At 56.7% G+C, this 23,090-nt stretch overlaps 1 protein-coding gene across 1 annotated transcript; it reads left to right on the top strand.

The window, feature by feature from the left end:
* Positions 1–1,861: 1,861 nt before the first annotated feature.
* On the top strand, positions 1,862–20,506 carry LOC144487608 (ER lumen protein-retaining receptor 1). The gene is made up of 5 exons (XM_078205697.1): positions 1,862–2,092; positions 7,127–7,227; positions 17,643–17,801; positions 18,827–19,079; positions 20,279–20,506. Exons 1-5 carry the CDS (start codon positions 2,002–2,004, stop codon positions 20,311–20,313), a joined length of 639 nt encoding a protein of 212 aa, XP_078061823.1. The 5' UTR covers positions 1,862–2,001; the 3' UTR covers positions 20,314–20,506.
* The last annotated feature ends 2,584 nt before the right edge of the window (positions 20,507–23,090 follow it).

The following is a 23,090-nucleotide window of genomic DNA, read 5'->3' as shown; positions in this document are numbered from 1 at the left end:
CTCTGACCCAGGACGGCTCTCTGTCCCTCAGTGCACAGCAAGATCCCACATTCTGACCCGGGATGGCTCTCGTTCCCTCGGTGCACAGCAAGATCCCATCATCTGACCCGGGATGACTCTCTGTCCCTCCGTGCACAGCAAGATCCCACACTCTGACCCGGGATGGCTCTCGGTCCCTTGGTGCACAGCAAGATCCCACACTCTGACCCAGGATGGCTCTCGGTCCCTCCGTGCACAGCAAGATCCCACACTCTGACCCGGGATGGCTCTCGGTCCCTCGGTGCACAGCAAGATCCCACACTCTGACCCGGGATGGCTCTCGGTCCCTCCGTGCACAGCAAGATCCCAGACTCTCACCCGGGATGGCTCTCGGTCCCTCAGTGCACAGCAAGATCCCAGACTCTGACCCGGGATGGCTCTCGGTCCCTCAGTGCACAGCAAGATCCCACACTCTGACCTGGGATGGCTCTCTGTCCTTCAGTGCACAGCAAGATCCCACACTCTGACCTGGGATGGCTCTCTGTACCTCAGTGCACAGCAAGATCCCACACTCTGACCCAGGACAGGTCTCTGTCCCACAGTGCACAGCAAGATCCCACACTCTGACCTAGGACGGCTCTCTGTCCCTCAGTACACAGCAAGATCCCACACTCTGACCCGGGATGGCTCTCTGTCCTTCTGTGCACAGCAAGATCCCACACTCTGACCCGGGATGGCTCTCGGTCCCTCGGTGCACAGCAAGATCCCACACTCTGACCCCGGGACGGCTCTCTGTCCCTCAGTGCACAGCAAGATGCCACAAGCATTCCTGGGACTGGGAGCTTGTGCAGTTACGGGGTTCGCGCTGTGACTCCGGGCGGGGTTCGCGCTGTGACTCCGGGCGGGGTTCGCGCTGTGACTCCGGGCGGGGTTCGCGCTGTGACTCCGGGCGGGGTTCGCGCTGTGACTCCGGGCGGGGTTCGCGCTGTGACTCCGGGCGGGGTTCGCGCTGTGACTCCGGGCGGGGTTCGCGCTGTGACTCGGGCGGGGTTCGCGCTGTGACTGCGGGAGGGGTTCGCGCTGTGACTGCGGGTGGGGTTCGCGCTGTGACTCCGGGCGCGGTTCGCGCTGTGACTCCGGGCGCGGTTCGCGCTGTGACTGCGGGCGGGGTTCGCGCTGTGACTCGGGCGGGATTCGTGCTGTGACTGCGGGCGGGGTTCGCGCTGTGACTCCGGGCGGGGTTCGCGCTGTGACTGCGGGCGGGGTTCGCGCTGTGACTGCGGGCGGGGTTCGCGCTGTGACTCCGGGCGGGGTTCGCGCTGTGACTCCGGGCGGGGTTCGCGCTGTGACTCCGGGCGGGGTTCGCGCTGTGACTCCGGGCGGGGTTCGCGCTGTGACTGCGGGCGGGGTTCGCGCTGTGACTCCGGGCGGGGTTCGCGCTGTGACTCCGGGCGGGGTTCGCGCTGTGACTCCGGGCGGGGTTCGCGCTGTGACTCCGGGCGGGGTTCGCGCTGTGACTCCGGGCGGGGTTCGCGCTGTGACTCCGGGCGGGGTTCGCGCTGTGACTCCGGGCGGGGTTCGCGCTGTGACTGCGGGCGCGGTTCGCGCTGTGACTGCGGGCGGGGTTCGCGCTGTGACTCCGGGCGGGGTTCGCGCTGTGACTGCGGGCGGGGTTCGCGCTGTGACTCCGGGCGGGGTTCGCGCTGTGACTGTGGGCGGGGTTCGCGCTGTGACTGCGGGCGGGATTCGCGCTGTGACTGCGGGCGGGGTTCGCGCTGTGACTCCGGGCGGGGTTCGCGCTGTGACTCCGGGCGGGGTTCGCGCTGTGACTGCGGGCGGGGTTCGCGCTGTGACTCCGGGCGGGGTTCGCGCTGTGACTGCGGGCCGGGGCTGGGGCCGGGCCCGGGACGGTGAGGCTCCTCCCCGGCAGTGAGGCAGCGGCAGTCCCCGGGCTGGGGGTGGGCCTCGGGCTGGCAGTGTGTGCGGGGCGGGGATCAGGGCGCTCTGTCTCGGGCTCCGGTGATGAATCTGTTCCGTTTCTCCGGGGATCTGAGCCACCTCCTGGCGGCGCTGCTGCTGCTGCTCAAGATGTGGCGGAGCCGCTCGTGTGCGGGTCAGTAACCGGGGAGAGCGGCAACTCCAGCCCCAGGCTGCGGCCTAGCCCGGTCCCCCCATCCCCACCCCCACAGCCCCCACAACCCCCACCCCCACAACCCCCACCCCCACAACCCCCACCCCCACAACCCCCACCCCCACAACCCTCACCCCCACCCCCACAACCCCCACCCCCACAACCCCCACCCCCACAACCCTAACCCCCACCCCCACAACCCCCACCCCCACAGCCCTAACCCTAACCCCCACCCCCACAACCCTAACCCCCACCCCCATAACCCTAACCCCCACCCCCATAACCCTAACCCCCACCCCCACAACCCTAACCCCCACCCCCACAACCCTAACCCCCACCCCCACAACCCTAACCCCCACCCCCACAACCCTAACCCCCACCCCCACAGCCCTAACCCTAACCCCCACCCCCACAACCCTAACCCCCACCCCCATAACCCTAGCCCCCACCCCCATAACCCTAACCCCCACCCCCATAACCCTAACCCCCACCCCCACAACCCTAACCCCCACCCCCCCCACCCCCACCCCCACAACCCTCCCCCCGACTCCCCTCTCCCACAACCCTCACCCCCACAACCCTAACCCCCACAGCCCTAACCCCCACCCCCACAACCCTCACCCCCACCCCCACAACCCTAACCCTCACCCCCACAACCCTAACCCCCACCCCCACAGCCCTAACCCCCACCCCCATAACCTTAACCCCCACCACCCTAACCCCCACAACCCTAGCCCCCACCCCCACAGCGCTAACCCCCACAACCCTAACCCCCACCCCCACAGCCCTAACCCCCACCCCCATAACCTTAACCCCCACAACCCTAACCCCCACCCCCACCGCACTAACCCCCACCCCCACAACCCTAACCCCCACCCCCACAGCCCTAACCCCCTCCCCCACAGCGCTAACCCCCACAACCCTAACCCCCACAACCCTAACCCCCACCCCCATAACCTTAACCCCCACCCCCACAACCCTAACCCCCACAACCCTCACCCCCACCCCCACAACCCTCACCCCCACCCCCACAACCCTAACCCCCATCCCCACAACCCTCACCCCAACCCCCACAACCCTCACCCCCACCCCCACAACCCTCACCCCCACCCCCACAACCCTCACCCCCACCCCCACAACCCTAACCCCCACCCTCACAACCCTAACCCCCACCCCCACAACCCTAACACCCACCCCCACAACCCTAACCCCCACCCCCACAGCCCTAACCCCCACCCCCACAGCCCTAACCCCCACAACCCTAACCCCCACCCCCATAACCCTAACCCCCACCCCCACAGCCCTAACCCCCACAACCCTAACCCCCACCCCCACAACCCTAACCCCCACCCCCACAGCCCTAACCCTAACCCCCACCCCCACAACCCTAAACCCCACCCCCACAACCCTAACCCCCACAACCCTAACCCCCACCCCCACAACCCTAAACCCCACCCCCATAACCTTAACCCCCACCCCCACAACCCTAACCCCCACAACCCTAACCCCCACCCCCACAACCCTAACCCCCACAACCTTAACCCCCACAACCCTAACCCCCACCCCCACAGCGCTAACCCCCACAACCCTAACCCCCACAACCCTAACCCCCACAACCCTGACCCCCACCCCCACAGCCCTAACTCCCACAACCCTAACCCCCACCCCCACAGCCCTAACCCCCACAACCCTAACCCCCACAACCCTAACCCCCACCCCCACAACCCTAACCCCCACAACCCTAACCTCCACCCCCATAACCTTAACCCCCACAACCCTAACCCCCACCCCCACAACCTTAACCCCCACAACCCTAATCCCCACCCCCACAACCCTAACCCCCACCCCCACAGCCCTAACCCCCACCCCCACAACCCTAACCCCCACCCCCACAGCCCTAACCCCCACCCCCACAGCCCTAACCCCCACCCCCACAGCCCTAACCCCCACCCCCACAGCCCTAACCCCCACAACCTTAACCCCCACAACCCTAACCCCCACCCTCACAACCCCCACCCCCACAACCCCCACCCCCACAACCCCAACAACCCTAACCCCCACAACCCTAACCCCCACCACGCTAACTCCCACCCCCACAGCCCTAACACCCACCCCCACAGCCCTAACCCACAGCCCTAACCCCCACCCCCACAGCCCTAACCCCCTCCCCCACAGCCCTAACCCCCACAGCCCTCACCCCCACAGCCCTAACCCACACAACCCGTACCCCCACCCCCACAGCCCTAACCCTCTGCAATGTTATTTAACTTTTCTCCTGAATCCCTTAAAAGCCAGCAACACTCCCCCAGTCTCACAGAGCCATTATTGCCCTTTGTGATAAATCCACTCCTGAATGTCGCCAACTCTTAATTTCTACCTCACTGTCCCCAAAATCATATCGTGTCATTGCAATCCAGTCAGGGTTCCTGCTCCTGATCACTGTCCAGTGATCCCTGGGTTAGAGAGAGAGAGAGAGGAAATCAGCCAGGGTTCCTGCTCCTGATCCCTGTCCAGTGATCCCTGGGTTAGAGAGAGAGGGGAAATCAGCCAGGGTTCCTGCTCCCGATCACTGTCCAGTGACCCCTGGGTTAGAGAGAGAGAGAGAGGGGAAATCAGCCAGGGTTCCTGCTCCTGATCCCTGTCCAGTGATCCCTGGGTTAGAGAGAGAGAGAGAGAGGGGAAATCAGCCAGGGTTCCTGCTCCTGATCCCTGTCCAGTGATCCCTGGGTTAGAGAGAGAGAGAGGGGAAATCAGCCAGGGTTCCTGCTCCTGATCCCTGTCCAGTGATCCCTGGGTTAGAGAGAGAGAGAGGGGAAATCAGCCAGGGTTCCTGCTCCCGATCCCTGTCCAGTGACCCCTGGGTTAGAGAGAGAGGGGAAATCAGCCAGGGTTCCTGCTCCTGATCCCTGTCCAGTGATCCCTGGGTTAGAGAGAGAGAGGAAATCAGCCAGGGTTCCTGCTCCTGATCCCTGTCCAGTGATCCCTGGGTTAGAGAGAGGGGGGAAATCAGCCAGGGTTCCTGCTCCTGATCCCTGTCCAGTGATCCCTGGGTTAGAGAGAGAGGGGAAATCAGCCAGGGTTCCTGCTCCTGATCCCTGTGCAGTGATCCCTGGGTTAGAGAGAGGGGGGAAATCAGCCAGGGTTCCTGCTCCTGATCCCTGTCCAGTGATCCCTGGGTTAGAGAGAGAGGGGAAATCAGCCAGGGTTCCTGCTCCTGATCCCTGTCCAGTGATCCCTGGGTTAGAGAGAGAGAGGAAATCAGCCAGGGTTCCTGCTCCTGATCCCTGTCCAGTGATCCCTGGGTTAGAGAGAGAGGGGAAATCAGCCAGGGTTCCTGCTCCCGATCCCTGTCCAGTGACCCCTGGGGTGAAGAGAGAGAGGGGAAATCAGCCAGGGTTCCTGCTCCTGATCACTGTCCAGTGATCCCTGGGTTAGAAAGAGAGAGAGAGGGGGAATCAGCCAGGGTTCCTGCTCCTGATCCCTGTCCAGTGATCCCTGGGTTAGAGAGAGGGGGGAAATCAGCCAGGGTTCCTGCTCCTGATCCCTGTCCAGTGACCCCTGGGTTAGAGAGAGAGAGGAAATCAGCCAGGGTTCCTGCTCCTGATCCCTGTCCAGTGACCCCTGGGTTAGAGAGAGAGAGGAAATCAGCCAGGGTTCCTGCTCCTGATCCCTGTCCAGTGATCCCTGGGGTGAAGAGAGAGAGGGGAAATCAGCCAGGGTTCCTGCTCCTGATCCCTGTCCAGTGATCCCTGGGTTAGAGAGAGAGGGGAAATCAGCCAGGGTTCCTGCTCCTGATCCCTGTCCAGTGATCCCTGGGTTAGAGAGAGGGGAAATCAGCCAGGGTTCCTGCTCCTGATCCCTGTCCAGTGATCCCTGGGTTAGAGAGAGAGGGGAAATCAGCCAGGGTTCCTGCTCCTGATCCCTGTCCAGTGATCCCTGGGTTAGAGAGAGAGGGGAAATCAGCCAGGGTTCCTGCTCCTGATCCCTGTCCAGTGATCCCTGGGTTAGAGAGAGAGGGGAAATCAGCCAGGGTTCCTGCTCCTGATCCCTGTCCAGTGATCCCTGGGTTAGAGAGAGAGAGGGGAAATCAGCCAGGGTTCCTGCTCCTGATCCCTGTCCAGTGATCCCTGGGTTAGAGAGAGGGGGGAAATCAGCCAGGGTTCCTGCTCCTGATCACTGTCCAGTGATCCCTGGGTTAGAGAGAGAGGGGAAATCAGCCAGGGTTCCTGCTCCTGATCCCTGTCCAGTGATCCCTGGGTTAGAGAGAGGGGAAATCAGCCAGGGTTCCTGCTCCTGATCCCTGTCCAGTGATCCCTGGGTTAGAGAGAGGGGAAATCAGCCAGGGTTCCTGCTCCTGATCCCTGTCCAGTGATCCCTGGGTTAGAGAGAGAGAGAGAGGGGAAATCAGCCAGGGTTCCTGCTCCTGATCACTGTCCAGTGATCCCTGGGTTAGAGAGAGAGAGAGAGGGGAAATCAGCCAGGGTTCCTGCTCCTGATCCCTGTCCAGTGATCCCTGGGTTAGAGAGAGAGGGGAAATCAGCCAGGGTTCCTGCTCCTGATCCCTGTCCAGTGATCCCTGGGTTAGAGAGGGGGGAAATCAGCCAGGGTTCCTGCTCCTGATCCCTGTCCAGTGATCCCTGGGTTAGAGAGAGGGGAAATCAGCCAGGGTTCCTGCTCCTGATCCCTGTCCAGTGATCCCTGGGTTAGAGAGAGAGAGGAAATCAGCCAGGGTTCCTGCTCCTGATCCCTGTCCAGTGATCCCTGGGTTAGAGAGAGGGGAAATCAGCCAGGGATCCTGCTCCTGATCCCTGTCCAGTGATCCCTGGGTTAGAGAGAGGGGAAATCAGCCAGGGTTCCTGCTCCTGATCAGTGTGAAGTGATTAGTGGGGGCGTGCGTCTGGTGAATGTTGTCAGTGCTGAGTTGTCCTGGGCTGTCTCACTGCCAGGGGATAGTTTGAGGTGTGGACCGTACCGTCTCTCACTCACTCTCTCTCTCTCTCTCTGTCCCACCCTCAGGTATTTCTGGCAAGAGCCAGTTGTTGTTTGCCATCGTGTTCACCACTCGGTATCTCGATCTGTTCACCAACTTCATCTCGCTGTATAACACGTGCATGAAGGTAAGGGGCGGGGGGGGTGGATTCCGTTCAAGCCCCTGTTCCCTCTGCGGCTGAATGGGGGGAGTTGGTGAGGGGTTTGGGGGGAACGGAATTCGCTCCTGCTCCACTGGGCAGCCTCGAGATTATCTGGGTGTTCAGAGATTGAGAGATGACCCCACTGAAATGGATCACATTCTCGGGGATGTGAGGTGAAGGTGCTTTCCCACCCCACTCTCCACTGGAGAAACCTCGATTCAAAACCCAACCGGGAACTGGAGAGCTTTGGGTTCTTTGAGATAGGAATTTTGAAAATCCCCCATTCTGTTCTGGTCGCCGCATTACAGGAAGGATGTGGGCCATAAGACATAGGAGCAGAATGAGGCCACTCGGCCCATCGAGTCTGCCCCGCCATTCAATCATGGCTGATATCTTTCTCATCCCCATTCTCCTCCCCATAACCCACGATCCCCTTACTAATCAAGAACCTATCTATCGTTCTGGAGGCTTTGGAGAGGGTGCAGAAGAGGTTCACCAGGATGCTGCCTGGATTAGAGGGTTTGACCTATAAGGAGAGGCTGCATAAACTAGGGTTATTTTCTCTGGAGCGGCGGAAGCTGAGGGGAGACCTGACAGAAGTCTATAAAATGATGAGAGACAGAGATAGGCTGGACAGTCACAAACTTTTCCCCAGAGTTGAAAGGTGAAGGGGGGGAGGTTTAACACAGATATCAGAAGGACATATTTCACACAGAGGGTCGTGGGGGCCTGGAATGTGTTGCCGGGCAAGGTGGTGGAGGCGGACACACTGGGAACGTTTAAGACTTATCTAGACAGCTATATGAACGGAGTGGGAATGGAGGGATACAAAAGAGTGGTCTAGTTTGGACCAGGGAGCGGCGCGGGCTAATTGTTCTTTGTTTCTCGTTTCAAGGCTTCATTCTATGATCATCTTGCTGGTGCCAGTACAGAGCGAGACTGCGGATAGTTGGGAACCTGTCTCGGGGGCAGGGAATTCAGATGGTGTTCGTGGAAGTGGAAATGACTAGGGTTGGGAAGCATTTTCCGATCAGGGCCAGTGTGATCTCCTGGACTCGTTTCGATCGCCTCAGGGGGTCGGAGAGGAATTTCCCAGATTTTTTTTTTCCCCATATTGGCCCTGGGGTTTTTCACTCTGGGTTTTCGCCTCTCCCTGGAGATCACATGGTCTGGAATGGGGGGGTGGGGGTGAGTTAATAGGTTGTAATGAACAAAGCATCGTAGCTGTGAGGGACAGCTCGGTGGATAGGATATTAGGGTGTGGATAGGCTGGAAAATTGGGCGGGGATCCTGGATTCAGGATTCAATCCTGGACCGGGGAGCGGCGCGGGCTTGGAGGGCCGAAGGGCCTGCTCCTGTGCTGTATTGTTCTTTGTTCTTTGTTCTTTGTTCTTTGTCTAATATAAGGAGCACGCACTTAAGGTCAGAGGGGGAAAGTTCAGAGGAGATGTGAGGGGCGAGTTTTTACACATAGAAAGGGAGGTGGAACATGCTGCCAGGGGGTGGTGGAGGAGGCAGGTACGATCGGGGTGTTTAAGGGGCTTTTAGATAAGCACAGGAATATGTGAGGAATAGAGGGATAGGGAGCAAGGGCAGGCAGAAGGAATTAGTTTAATTTGGTGTCATGTTTGGCACAGCATTGTGGGCCGAGGGGCCTGCTCCTGTGCTGGACTGTTCTATGTTCTAATTCAGAGTAAATTGGGACTGGGAAATGTGCTGAATATTATCGATTTCAGAGTGCATTCGACAAAGTGCCACATGAAAGGCTGGTTAACAAAGTTGTGACTGTTGCCATGGCGAGCCAGTGTCAGTTTGACCCTGGGGTCATCCACGAATATTTAAAAAATATACAAACCCCGCTGAGGCTGCGAATCTGAAATAAAATCCCAAAGTGCTGGGAAAAGGCCGGCAGGATTGTCCTGGAGAGGGTTATCTTGTCACGTCGACAATGATTCTTGTTGAGAACAGGATTGAGAGCGGTGCTAATTGCTGGCAGGATGGGCACACATGTGGCAAACACAGTTTAATATAGAGCGGCGGGCGGGGCGACAAAGACATGGTCACTAAACTCACAGAGAACTCAAATAGAGATCGGAAAATACCTCGTGAAGAGGACGGATGGAAGTGGGTGGAGATAGTTTGGGGCAGTGGGTGTCAGCTGGATGGCAGAATGTGGGAGAATGTTCGTTTTGTCGGGAAGTGTTGCTGCAGCGAAGGACTGCAGAATTCCCAAGTGCAGAGGGATCTGGGTGTTCTGGTGCATTGGTCACGAAAGGTTAGTATGCAGATACAGCAAGCCATCAGTAAGGCTATTGGAATGTTGTTCTTTAAATGACAATGAACAATACAGCACAGAAACAGGCCCTTCAGCCCACCAAGCCTGTGCCAATGTGGTTTCTATCCCTCTGTTTGCCTCCTGTTCACGTGTCACGATACACCTTGAATATTGCTAACGTGCCTGCATCCTCCACCTCCACTGGCAATACATTCCAGGCACCCACCACCCTCTGTGAAAAACATTCCCCACACGTCTCCCGTAAACTTACCACCTTTCACCGTGCCCTCGTTAATCGACCCTTCCACCCTGGGAAAAAGCCTCCGACTATCCACTCTATCTATGCCTCTCATAATTTTGTAGACTTTGATCAGGTCGCCCCTCAACCTCCGTCTTTCCAGTAAAAACGATCTGAGCTTATTCAACTTTTCCTCATACCTAAAACCATCCAGACCAGGCAGCATCCTGCTAAACCTTCTCTGCACCCTCTCCAAAGCCTCCACATCTGGTAGTGCGGCGACCAGAACTGCACACAATACTCCAAATACAGCCTAACTAAAGTTTTATGCAGCTGTAACATAACTTGCCAACTTTTATCCTCGAAGCCCTGGCCGATGCAGGCAAGCATGCTGTATGCCTTCTTGACTATCTTATCCACCTGTGTTGCCACTTTCAGGGATCCATGGACCTGTATGTCCAGATCTCTCTGTATGTTAATGTTCCTAAGGGTTCTGCCATTTACTGTATATTAGGACAGAAGTTGAACATTAAAATAAGATGTTATGCTTTAGTTATACAGGACATTGGTGAGATCGCATCTTGAGTATTGTGTGCAGAAGCTACAGGAGGATGTAAATGCATCGGAGGTGGTTCAGAGGAGGTTTACTAGATTCATACCTGAGATGAGCAAGTTGTCTGATGAGGAAAGGTTGGCACAGACTGGGCTGGTTTCCTCTGGAAATAGAGGAGTGACTTGATGAAGATCCTGAGTGGATTGGGGTGCTTGTGAACGATATACGAAGGTGGCAGTGCGGATTGAAGGATCGGATGGGGCCTTGGGCTGCAGAACCCACTCGGGAGCTTTTATCAAACACAGTTTATTTAAGAATATAGTGAACATGTATAGTAAGTAAATTAGCAACAGTTATCAATTACAAATAATGTATAACCGTTAATATATCTAAGATGTTCCAATCAAACCAATCCCAGAAACAAAACCCTTTAAACAGGTTCAACACGGCAAAGACTAGGGCTCACCTGATATTGCAATTGAGGTCCTTTGGGTGGAGAAGAGAAAACTCTCAGTCTTGTACGTTCCAGTAGCCTCCTGAACAGAACAGCTTCCAGAACCTCCAGGTAGTCTCTGGTCAAGCCACCAACAGGCAGATTTTCCACTCCAGGAGAGAGAGAAACACTTCTTTCCAGCTTGCTGTCCCTTCTAAAAAAAAAACTCAAACAGCAGTCAAACAGGAACAAAACCCCCCAAGGACCCCCGAAGAAGGAAAGAAACCTGTTCAGAGCCCTTTACCTTTCCTTCTAAAAATGCAGGGCCATGAAACTAACCCCAGAGACAACAGAAACAACCCCATTTAAAAGCACTGAAGGACCAATCAGAGACTGACATCGCTGAGGCTGTCAGCTGGGGGAACATGATTTAAAAACCAGCTTGAAAAGGGATACTAATGTCACAGGACACTGAGTCCCTGGAATTCTCTCCCCTCCCCTCGGAGAAGTCTGCACGCCTTCGAGACGGGGGGATCGAGAGATGTTCAGGGGGTGACTGAACAAGGTGGAGTGGGTCGGCGAGGCGGAGGGTCAGGGGAAATCATCCTGAATCGAGAGGGCAACAGGCACAAGATGGGCAGAATGTATCCTTCATAGGACAGTGTATCTAACCCCGTGCTGTACCTGTCCTGGGAGTGTTTGATGGGGGCCAGTGTAGAGGGGGCTTTACTCTGTATCTAACCCCGTGTTGTACCTGTCCTGGGAGAGTTTGATGGGGACAGTGTAGAGGGAGCTTTACTCTGTATCTAACCCCGTGTTGTACCTGTCCTGGGAGTGTTTGATGGGGACAGTGTAGAGGGAGCTTTACTCTGTATCTAACCCCGTGCTGTACCTGTCCTGGGAGTGTTTGATGGGGACAGTGTAGAGGGAGCTTTACTCTGTATCTAACCCCGTGCTGTACCTGTCCTGGGAGTGTTTGATGGGGACTGTGTAGAGGGAGCTTTACTCTGTATCTAACCCCGTGCTGTACCTGTCCTGGGAGTGTTTGATGGGGACAGTGTAGAGGGAGCTTTACTCTGTACCTAACCCCGTGCTGTACCTGTCCTGGGAGTGTTTGATGGGGGACAGTGTAGAGGGAGCTTTACTCTGTATCTAACCCCGTGTTGTACCTGTCCTGGGAGTGTTTGATGGGGACAGTGTAGAGGGAGCTTTACTCTGTATCTAACCCCGTGCTGTACCTGTCCTGGGAGTGTTTGATGGGGACAGTGTAGAGGGAGCTTTACTCTGTATCTAACCCCGTGTTGTACCTGTCCTGGGAGTGTTTGATGGGGACAGTGTAGAGGGAGCTTTACTCTGTATCTAACCTCGTGCTGTACCTGTCCTGGGAGTGTTTGATGGGGACAGTGTAGAGGGAGCTTTACTCTGTATCTAACCCCGTGCTGTACCTGTCCTGCGAGTGTTTGATGGGGACAGTGTAGAGGGAGCTTTACTCTGTATCTAACCCCGTGCTGTCCCTGTCCAGGGAGTGTTTGATGGGGACAGTGTAGAGGGAGCTTTACTCTGTATCTAACCCCGTGCTGTACCTGTCCTGGGGGTGTTTGATGGGCACAGTAAGAAGTCTCACAACACCAGGTTAAAGTCCAACAGGTTTATTTGGTAGCAAATACCATAGGCTTTCGGAGCAATGCTCCTTCGTCAGATGGAGTGGTCTCTGTGTGATGGGGACAGTGTAGAGGGAGCTTTACTCTGTATCTAACCCCGTGCTGTGTGTGTCCGGGGAGTGTTTGATGGGGACAGTGTAGAGGGAGCTTTACTCTGTATCTAACCCCGTGCTGTACCTGTCCTGGTAGTGTTTGAAGGGGACAGTGTAGAGTGAGCTTTACTCTGTATCTAACCCCGTGCTGTACCTGTCCTGGTAGTGTTTGAAGGGGACAGTGTAGAGTGAGCTTTACTCTGTATCTAACCCCGTGCTGTACCTGTCCTGGGAGTGTTTGATGGGGACAGTGGAGAGGGAGCTTTACTCTGTATCTAACCCCGTGCTGTACCTGTCCTGGTAGTGTTTGAAGGGGACAGTGTAGAGTGAGCTTTACTCTGTATCTAACCCCGTGCTGTACCTGTCCTGGGAGTGTTTGAAGGGGACAGTGCAGAGGGAGCTTTACTCTGTATCTAACCCCGTGCTGTACCTGTCCTGGGAGTGTTTGATGGGGACAGTGTAGAGGGAGCTTTACTCTGTATCTAACCCCGTGCTGTACCTGTCCTGGGAGTGTTTGAAGGGGACAGTGCAGAGGGAGCTTTACTCTGTATCTAACCCCGTGCTGTACCTGTCCTGGGAGTGTTTGATGGGGACAGTGTAGAGGGAGCTTTACTCTGTATCTAACCCCGTGCTGTACCTGTCCTGGGAGTGTTTGAAGGGGACAGTGTAGAGGGAGCTTTACTCTGTAGTAGACAGGGATCTCTGAAGTAGACAGGGATCTAAACCCTGATGGACTAAAGAGTAAAATAAAACAAGGGAAAGAAAAAGCAGAGAAAGAAGGAGCTTCAAAGAATCGTTTGGATTTAATTCCTTGTGAGGTGTTAACTCGTGTAAGGGAGAGAGAGACAAAAATGACTGAGCCGTTGGTTGTAGAGAAAGCAAGAGGAAAGTCAGAGAATGACGCTGTCAAATCTCCGCCGACAGAACAGAATAAAGCACAGTTAACTAGACTCGACCAGACAAAAATGGAGCTGTCAAAATTGGAACCTCCCAGGCCAAAGGTGCCAAAAGAGAAGCCGCTTGCCAGCCAAATAGAGGTTGTAGATAAGGAAGTGAAAATCAAGCATAAAAAGAATCTCAAACCAGAACCATGTCCTGAAATACCCAATGCACTGGATATCGACAAACTCGAAGCTAGGAAGAGACGTTTCGCAGATCCAACTTTAAGAACAGACAGGCAGAAGTTAGAGGTTAAGCGAGGCAGTCAGGAGGAAGAGGAACTGCGTCTTGGGTTAAAAAAGCAACCTGAGCTGGCTGCTTGGAGAGAATTGCCTACAGTGGGTAAAGAAGGAGATTTGGAGCGGAGGCCTGTGCGGAAAGAACTACTCAAAAGGGAGCACAGAAAAGTCAAGCAAGAAAAACTAATTTCAGCATTCAGCCCCAGAGAAGGACAGGAGTCTGCCAGTATGTCTGTAGGGATTGGCTTGCGGCCTAGCATAGAAGCACAGTGCAGATTCAGCGAGCCATCCGAAGAACCAGTGGAAATTCAAGAAACTGGATTGAAAAAGCTGATTACAGCAAAGCCTCCGAATACGGGAGTTGTGCAGCCGTTGCCCCCACACCTCGATGAGATGGCAGGGGAAGGAGAGATGAAAAGAGAGGAACGGAAGCGGAAGTACAGTGGTACCTCTGAGGACACAACTGATCACAAGTCTGCCCATGAAAAAATTACAAACCACTGATTCAGATGAGAAAGTTGGGATTGATATTGATTGCACTCAAAGTTATAGGAAACAGATGGAACAGAGCCATCGGCTTAAACAGGAAATGGAAATGGCAAAATCGGAAAAATATAACGGGCCCAGGAAAGAAAATGCAGATGAATTTGAGAGAAGGAGTTTGGTCCATGAAGTAGGGAAGCCACCTCAGGATAACACAGATGATTCGCCTCCAGTTAAACGGAGAAAGACTGATCAGTTTGACTTTGAAATTAGCATGAAACGAGGAAGAAACGACAGAAGTTCTCGACAGCTGAGTGATGGAAGGAGTAACAGGAATACAGAGTACTGGGCTAATGGTAAGATACTTGGTAGTGTGGATGAACAGAGGGATCTGGGTGTCCATGTGCATAGATCCCTGAAAGTTGGCACCCAGGTTGATAGGGTTGTTAAGAAGGCGTACGGTGTGTTAACTTTTATTGGTAGAGGGATTGAGTTTTGGAGCCAGGAGGTCATGCTGCAACTGTACAAAACTCTGGTGCGGCCGCATTTGGAGTATTGCGTACAGTTCTGGTCCCCGTATTATAGGAAAGATGTGGAAGTGTTGGAAAGGGTGCAGAGGAGATTTACCAGGATGTGGCCTGGTATGGTGGGAAAATCGTATGAGGAAAGGCTGAGGGGCTTGAGGTTGTTTTCGTTAGAGAGAAGAAGGTTAAGAGGTGACTTAACAGAGGCATACAAGATGATCAGAGGATTAGATAGGGTGGATAGTGAGAGCCTTTTTCCTCGGATGGTGTTGGCTAGCACGAGGGGACATAGCTTTAAATTGAGGGGTGAGAGATATAGGACAGATGTTAGAGGTAGGTTCTTCACTCAGAGAGTAGTAAGGGCGTGGAATGCCCTGCCTGCAGCAGTGGTGGACTCGTCAATGTTGAGAGCGTTCAAGTGGTTATTGGATAAACATATGGATGATATTGGAATAGTGTAGATTAGAGGGGCTTTAGATTGGTTTCACTGGTCAGCGCAACATCGAGGGCCGAAGGGCCTGTACTGCGCTGTAATGTTCTATGTTCTATAACTCTATGACACTAAGGGGCAACTTATTATGGCCAAGCCACCTGACCCATTGATGGGGACAGTGTAGAGGGAGCTTTACTCTGTATCTAACCCCGTGCTGTCCCTGTCCTGGGAGTGTTTGATGGGGGACAGTGTAGAGGGAGCTTTACTCTGTATCTAGCCCCGTGCTGTACCTGTCCTGGGAGTGTTTGATGGGGACAGTGTAGAGGGAGCTTTACTCTGTATCTAACCCCGTGCTGTACCTGTCCTGGGAGTGTTTGTTGGGGACAGTGTAGAGGGAGCTTTACTCTGTATCTAACCCTGTGCTGTACCTGTCCTGGGAGTGTTTGATGGGGGACAGTGTAGAGGGAGCTTTACTCTGTATCTAACCCCGTGCTGTACCTGTCCTGGGAGTGTTTGTTGGGGACAGTGTAGAGGGAGCTTTACTCTGTATCTAACCCTGTGCTGTACCTGTCCTGGGAGTGTTTGATGGGGGACAGTGTAGAGGGAGCTTTACTCTGTATCTAACCCCGTGCTGTACCTGTCCTGGGAGTGTTTGTTGGGGACAGTGTAGAGGGAGCTTTACTCTGTATCTAACCCCGTGCTGTACCTGTCCTGGGAGTGTTTGATGGGGACAGTGTAGAGGGAGCTTTACTCTGTATCTAACCCCGTGCTGTACCTGTCCTGGGAGTGTTTGTTGGGGACAGTGTAGAGGGAGCTTTACTCTGTATCTAACCCTGTGCTGTACCTGTCCTGGGAGTGTTTGATGGGGGACAGTGTAGAGGGAGCTTTACTCTGTATCTAACCCCGTGCTGTACCTGTCCTGGGAGTGTTTGTTGGGGACAGTGTAGAGGGAGCTTTACTCTGTATCTAACCCCGTGCTGTAGCTGTCCTGGGAGTGTTTGATGGGGACAGTGTAGAGGGAGCTTTACTCTGTATCTAACCCCGTGCTGTACCTGTCCTGGGAGTGTTTGTTGGGGACAGTGAAGAGGGAGCTTTACTTTGTATCTAACCCTGTGCTGTACCTGTCCTGGGAGTGTTTGATGGGGGACAGTGTAGAGGGAGCTTTACTCTGTATCTAACCCCGTGCTGTACCTGTCCTGGGAGTGTTTGTTGGGGACAGTGTAGAGGGAGCTTTACTCTGTATCTAACCCCGTGCTGTACCTGTCCTGGGAGTGTTTGATGGGGACAGTGTAGAGGGAGCTTTACTCTGTATCTAACCCCGTGCTGTACCTGTCCTGGGAGTGTTTGATGGGGACAGTGTAGAGGGAGCTTGACTCTGTATCTAACCCCGTGCTGTACCTGTCCTGGGAGTGTTTGATGGGGACAGTGTAGAGGGAGCTTTACTCTGTATCTAACCCCGTGCTGTTCCTGTCCTGGGAGTGTTTGATGGGGACAGTGTAGAGGGAGCTTTACTCTGTATCTAACACCGTGCTGTTCCTGTCCTGGGAGTGTTTGATGGGGACAGTGTAGAAGGAGCTTTACTCTGTATCTAACCCCGTGCTGTACCTGTCCTGGGAGTGTTTGATGGGGGACAGTGTAGAGGGAGCTTTACTCTGTATCTAACCCTGTGCTGTACCTGTCCTGGGAGTGTTTGATGGGGACAGTGTAGAGGGAGCTTTACTCTGTATCTAACCCCGTGCTGTCCCTGTCCTGGGAGTGTTTGATGGGGGCAGTGTAGAGGGAGCTTTACTCTGCATCTAACCCTGTGCTGTACCTGTCCTGGGAGTGTTTGATGGGGACAGTGTAGAGGGAGCTTTACTCTGTATCTAACCCCGTGCTGTACCTGTCCTGGGAGTGTTTGATGGGGGCAGTGTAGAGGGAGCTTTACTCTGTATCTAACCCTGTGCTGTACCTGTCCTGGGAGTGTTTGATGGGGACAGTGTAGAGGGAGCTTTACTCTGTATCTAACCCCGTGCTGTACCTGTCCTGGGAGTGTTTGATGGGGGACAGTGTAGAGGGAGCTTTACTCTGTATCTAACCCTGTGCTGTACCTGTCCTGGGAGTGTTTGATGGGGACAGTGTAGAGGGAGCTTTACTCTGTATCTAACCCCGTGCTGTACCTGTCCTGGGAGTGTTTGATGGGGGACAGTGTAGAGGGAGCTTTACTCTGTATCTAACCCCGTGCTGTCCCTGTCCTGGGAGTGTTTGATGGGGACAGTGTAGAGGGAGCTTTACTCTGTATCTAACCCCGTGCTGTACCTGTCCTGGGAGTGTTTGATGGGGACAGTGTAGAGGGAGCTTTACTCTGTATCTAACCCCGTGCTGTCCCTGTCCTGGGAGTGTTTGATGGGGACAGTGTAGAGGGAGCTTTACTCTGTATCTAACCCTGTGCTGTCCCTGTCCTGGGAGTGTTTGATGGGGACAGTGTAGAGGGAGCTTTACTCTGTATCTAACCCTGTGCTGTACCTGTGAACCTTCCTGCTTTTTCCAGGTTGTGTACATCACTTGTTCCAGTCTCACGGTGTGGATGATCTATTCGAAATTCAAAGCCACCTATGATGGAAACCATGACACGTTCCGGATCGAGTTCCTGCTGCTCCCCACTGCCATCTTGGCATTCCTCGTCAACCATGACTTCTCACCCCTCGAGGTGAGTGACAGAACTAAATAATCGCTGTGTGCTCGGAATGAGCTCCAGAATCCAGGCCGACACTCCCGCCCCCCGGTGCCCGTGCTGAGGGAGTGCCGCACTGTCAGAGGGTCAGTACTGAGGGAGTGCCGCACTGTCAGAGGGTCAGTGCTGAGGGAGTGCCGCACTGTCAGAGGGTCAGTGCTGAGGGAGTGCCGCACTGTCAGAGGGTCAGTGCTGAGGGAGTGCCGCACTGTCAGAGGGTCAGTACTGAGGGAGTGCCGCACTGTCAGAGGGTCAGTACTGAGGGAGTGCCGCACTGTCAGAGGGTCAGTACTGAGGGGAGTGCCGCACTGTCAGAGGGTCAGTGCTGAGGGAGTGCCGCACAGTCAGAGGGTCAGTGCTGAGGGAGTGCCGCACTGTCAGAGGGTCAGTACTGAGGGAGTGCCGCACTGTCAGAGGGTCAGTACTGAGGGAGTGCCGCACTGTCAGAGGGTCAATACTGAGGGAGTGCCGCACTGTCAGAGGGTCAGTACTGAGGGAGTGCCGCACTGTCAGAGAGTCAGTACTGAGGGAGTGCCGCACTGTCAGAGGGTCAGTACTGAGGGAGTGCCGCACTGTCAGAGAGTCAGTACTGAGGGAGTGCCGCACTGTCAGAGGGTCAGTACTGAGGGAGTGCCGCACTGTCAGAGGGTCAGTGCTGAGGGAGTGCCGCACTGTCAGAGGGTCAGTGCTGAGGGAGTGCTGCACTGTCAGAGGGTCAGTACTGAGGGAGTGCCGCACTGTCAGAGGGTCAGTGCTGAGGGAGTGCCGCACTGTCAGAGGGTCAGTGCTGAGGGAGTGCCGCACTGTCAGAGGGTCAGTGCTGAGGGAGTGCTGCACTGTCAGAGGGTCAGTACTGAGGGAGTGCCGCGCTGTCAGAGGGTCAATACTGAGGGAGTGCCGCACTGTCAGAGGGTCAGTACTGAGGGAGTGCCGCACTGTCAGAGGGAGTACAGGGAGGGGTGATATTGTGTGCTGTGTGTGATGATGCTCTGTCTCTGTAGATCATGTGGACTTTCTCGATCTATCTGGAGTCAGTGGCCATCCTGCCGCAGTTGTTTATGGTCAGTAAGACGGGGGAAGCAGAGACCATCACCAGCCACTATCTCTTTGCGTTGGGGTTGTACCGCACACTCTATCTCTTCAACTGGATTTGGCGTTACTACACTGAGGGTTTCTTTGACCTGCTGGTGATTGTGGCGGGCTTGGTGCAGACCGTGTTGTATTGTGACTTCTTCTATCTCTACATCACCAAAGGTCAGTGAGCGGGAATGTACACCCCTCCCCCTCCCCCTCGCTCCCCCCTCCCCCCTCCCCTCCCCTCCCCTTCCCTCCCTCCCTCCCCCTCCCAGCCCTCCCTCCCCCTCCCACCCCCTCCCTCCCCCTCCCTCCCCCTTCCTCCCCCTCGCTCCCCTCCCTCCCCTCCCTCCCACCCCCTTCCCCCCTCCCCACACCCTCCCCCTCCCCCCCCTCACTCCCCCCGCCCACCACCCCCTCCCCCCCACCCCCTCCCCCCGCCCTCCCCCTCCACCCTCCCCCCATCTCCCTCCACCACCCCTCCCCTCTCCCTCCCCCTCCCCCTCGCTCCCCCTCCCTCCCTCCCCCTCCCTCCCCCTCCCTCCCCCTCCCTCCCCTCCCTCCCCCTCCCTCCCCTCCCTCCCCCTCCCTCCCCCTTCCCCCCCTCCCTCCACTCCTTCCCCCTCCCTCCCCCTCCCTCCACTCCTTCCCCCTCCCTCCCCCTCCCTCCACTCCTTCCCCTCCCCTCCCCCTCCCTCCCCTCCCTCCCCCTCCCTCCCCCTCCCTCCCCTCCCTCCCCTCCCTCCCCTCCCTCCCCTCCCTCCCCCCCTCCCCCTCCCTCCCTCCCACTCCCCCCCCCCTCCCTCCCTCCCACTCCCCCCCTCCCTCCTACTCCCTCCCTCCCCCTACTCCCTCCCTCTCCCCTACCTCCCCCCTCCCTCCCACTCCCTCCCACTCCCTCCCCCTCCCTCCCACTCCCTCCCCCTCCCTCCCACTCCCTCCCCCTCCCTCCCACTCCCTCCCCCTCCCTCCCACTCCCTCCCCCTCCCTCCCACTCCCCCCTCCTCCAACTACCCCCTCCCTCCCCCTCCCTCCCCCTCTCCCCCTCCCCCCCTCCCCCTCCCCCCTCCCCCTCCCCCCCTCCCCCCCCTCCCCCCCCTCCCCCTCCCTCCCCCCCTCCCCTCCCTCCCTCCCCCTCCCTCCCCCCCTCCCTCCCCCTCCCCCCTCCCTCCCTCCCCCTCCCCCTCCCTCCCCCTCCCCCCTCCCTCCCCCTCCCCCCTCCCTCCCTCCCCCTCCCCCTCCCTCCCTCCCCCTCCCCCCTCCCTCCCTCCCCCTCCCTCCCCCTCCCCCTCCCTCCCTCCCCCTCCCCCTCCCCGTTGCGCCGGTTGCTGAGTGAGTGGGTGATGAATTTTGATGGATTCTCTCTCTCTCTCCTGTAGTTCTGAAGGGGAAGAAGTTGAGTCTCCCGGCGTAGACCACCCGGGAACGCCTCGCCACTGCCCACCCCACCCCCCGCCGAGGTGTCTCCAGCCCCCCAGGTTTGCCTGGGTGACCCGGCGGGGGGGGGTGGTGTCGAGGCAGCAGCAACTCTGGATTCCTCCGCCCCGATTCTCGAACATCCCGTGCCTCGAGTTGTGGGGGCGGGGCTGCGGTGAGGGGGGCGGGGCTGCGGTGAGGGGGGGGCTGCGGTGAGGGGGCGGGGCTGCGGTGAGGGGGCGGGGCTGCGGTGAGGGGGCGGGGCTGCGGTGAGGGGGGAGGGGCTGCGGTGAGGGGGTGGGGCTGCGGTGAGGGGGAGGGGCTGCGGTGAGGGGGGAGGGGCTGCGGTGAAGGGGAGGGGCTGCGGTGAGGGGGAGGGGCTGCGGTGAGGGGGAGGGGCTGCGGTGAGGGGGAGGGGCTGCGGTGAGAGGGAGGGGCTGCGGTGAGGGGGGAGGGCAGGGGGCGGGGCTGCGGCAGGAGGGGGAACTGATCCAGTTTATCTCGGGGAGTGTGGGTGAGGGGCTGCGGAGCCTCTCTGAGGTCAGGGGGAGTGGGTTAATTGTCGGTGTTGCCCCCCCCCAGTCCCCCTCTGCAATGATCCCCTGCCCCATCGCCCCGCCCACACCCAGTCTCCTGTCTGTACCACCCCCCCAACCGGAATAATTATCCCCCGTCACTCCCCCACCCCCGTCACTCCCCTCCCCCCGTCACTCCCCTCCCCCCGTCACTCCCCTCCCCCCGTCACTCCCCTCCCCCGTCACTCCCCTCCCCCCGTCACTCCCCTCCCCCCGTCACTCCCCTCCCCCCGTCACTCCCCTCCCCCCGTCACTCCCCCACCTCCCCGTAACTCCCCTCCCCCGTCACTCCCCTCCCCCGTCACTCCCCTCCCCCGTCACTCCCCTCCCCCGTCACTCCCCTCCCCCCGTCACTCCCACCCCCCGTCACCTCCCCCCCGTCACTCCTCCCCGTCACTCCCTCCCCCCGTCACTCCCCTCCCCCCGTCACTCCCTCCCCCCGTCATTCCCCTCCCCCCGTCACTCCCCTCCCCCCGTCCACTCCCCTCCCCCCGTCACTTCCCTCCCCCCGTCACTCCCTCCCCCGTCACTCCCCTCCCCCCGTCACCCCCCACCTCCCCGTCACTCCCCCCCCCCCCCCCCCCCCCCTCCCCGTCACTCCCAATGGGATCTTCCTGTGCTGAGGCAGGGTCACTTTCGGTGTGGATTTGGGGGGAATGTGGGGGTGGTTGGGGGAACTGCCATTGTGTTTGGGAATGACTGAGTGAATATTTCAGTGGGACAGTTTGAGTTGCTGGTGGGATAATCGGTATTTCTTTCTCTTTTTGTACATATATATATATATAAACGGCCTAATTTGTAGTTCCGACTATCGAATAAAATTTGCGTTTTGATGGGGACTGTCTTGCTGCTGTTCTTTGCTGACATTCTCTTTGGTGACTGAGTTTGACCTCCCTCTCCGGGTGAGGGAGAGGGTGGGGGGGGTTATTGGCCCTGCTGGATGGGGGTGAAGAGGATTAGGAATGAATGTTGGGTGTCCACACCCTCTCCCCCCTCTGGTTCAGGATTATATCCCCCGGGTTCCTGTACCTGATTATTGTGTGGCGACTCAAGATGGTGACTGGGGGCACGTGCGAGACTTCGTCAGCTACAACTCTCACCAACTTTTACAGATAGAACATAGAACAGTACAGCACAGAACAGGCCCTTCGGCCCACGAGGTTGTGCCGAGCTTTGTCTGAAACCAAGATCAAGCTATCCCACTCCCTATCATCCTGGTGTGCTCCATGTGCCTATCCAATAACCGCTTAAATGTTCCTAAAGTTTCTGACTCCACTATCACTGCAGGCAGTCCATTCCACACCCCGACCACTCTCTGCGTAAAGAACCTACCTCTGATATCCTTCCTGTATCTCCCACCACGAACCCTAAAGTTATGCCCCCTTGTAATAGCTCCATCCACCCGAGGAAATAGTCTTTGAACGTTCACTCTATCTATCCCCCTCATCATCTTATAAACCTCTATCAAGTCTCCCCTCAGCCTCCTTCGCTCCAAAGAGAAAAGCCCAAGTTCCCTCAACCTTTCCTCATAAGACCTACCCTCCAAACCAGGCAGCATCCTGGTAAATCTCCTCTGCACTCTTTCCAGTGTCTCCACATCCTTCTTATAGTGAGGCGACCAGAACTACACACAATATTCCAAATGTGGTCTCACCAAGGTCCTGTACAGTTGCAGCATAACCCCACGGCTCTTAAACTCAAACCCCCTGTTAATGAAAGCCAACACACTATAGGCCTTCTTCACGGCTCTATCCACTTGAGCGGCAACCTTCAGAGATCTATGGATATGAACCCCAAGATCTCTCTGTTCCTCCACATTCTTCAGAACCCTACCTTTGACCCTGTAATCCACATTTAAATTTGTCCTACCAAAATGAATCACCTCGCTTTTGTCAGGGTTAAACTCCCATTTGCCATTTTGCAGCCCAGCTTTGCACCTATCTATGTCTCTTTGCAGCCTACAACAGCCCTCCACCTCATCCACTACTCCACCAATCTTGGTGTCATCAGCAAATTTACTGATCCACCCTTCAGCCCCCTCCTCCAAGTCATTTATAAAAATGACAAAGAGCAGAGGACCAAACACTGATCCCTGTGGCACTCCGCTAGCAACCTGCCTCCAGTCCGAAAATTTTCCATCCACCACCACCCTCTGTCTTCTGTTAGATAGCCAGTTACCTATCCAATCGGCCAACTTTCC

Source organism: Mustelus asterias, unplaced genomic scaffold (genome assembly GCF_964213995.1).
Source record: "Mustelus asterias unplaced genomic scaffold, sMusAst1.hap1.1 HAP1_SCAFFOLD_918, whole genome shotgun sequence".
NCBI lineage: Eukaryota > Metazoa > Chordata > Chondrichthyes > Carcharhiniformes > Triakidae > Mustelus > Mustelus asterias.
This window is presented reverse-complemented; position numbering and strand designations above follow the sequence as displayed.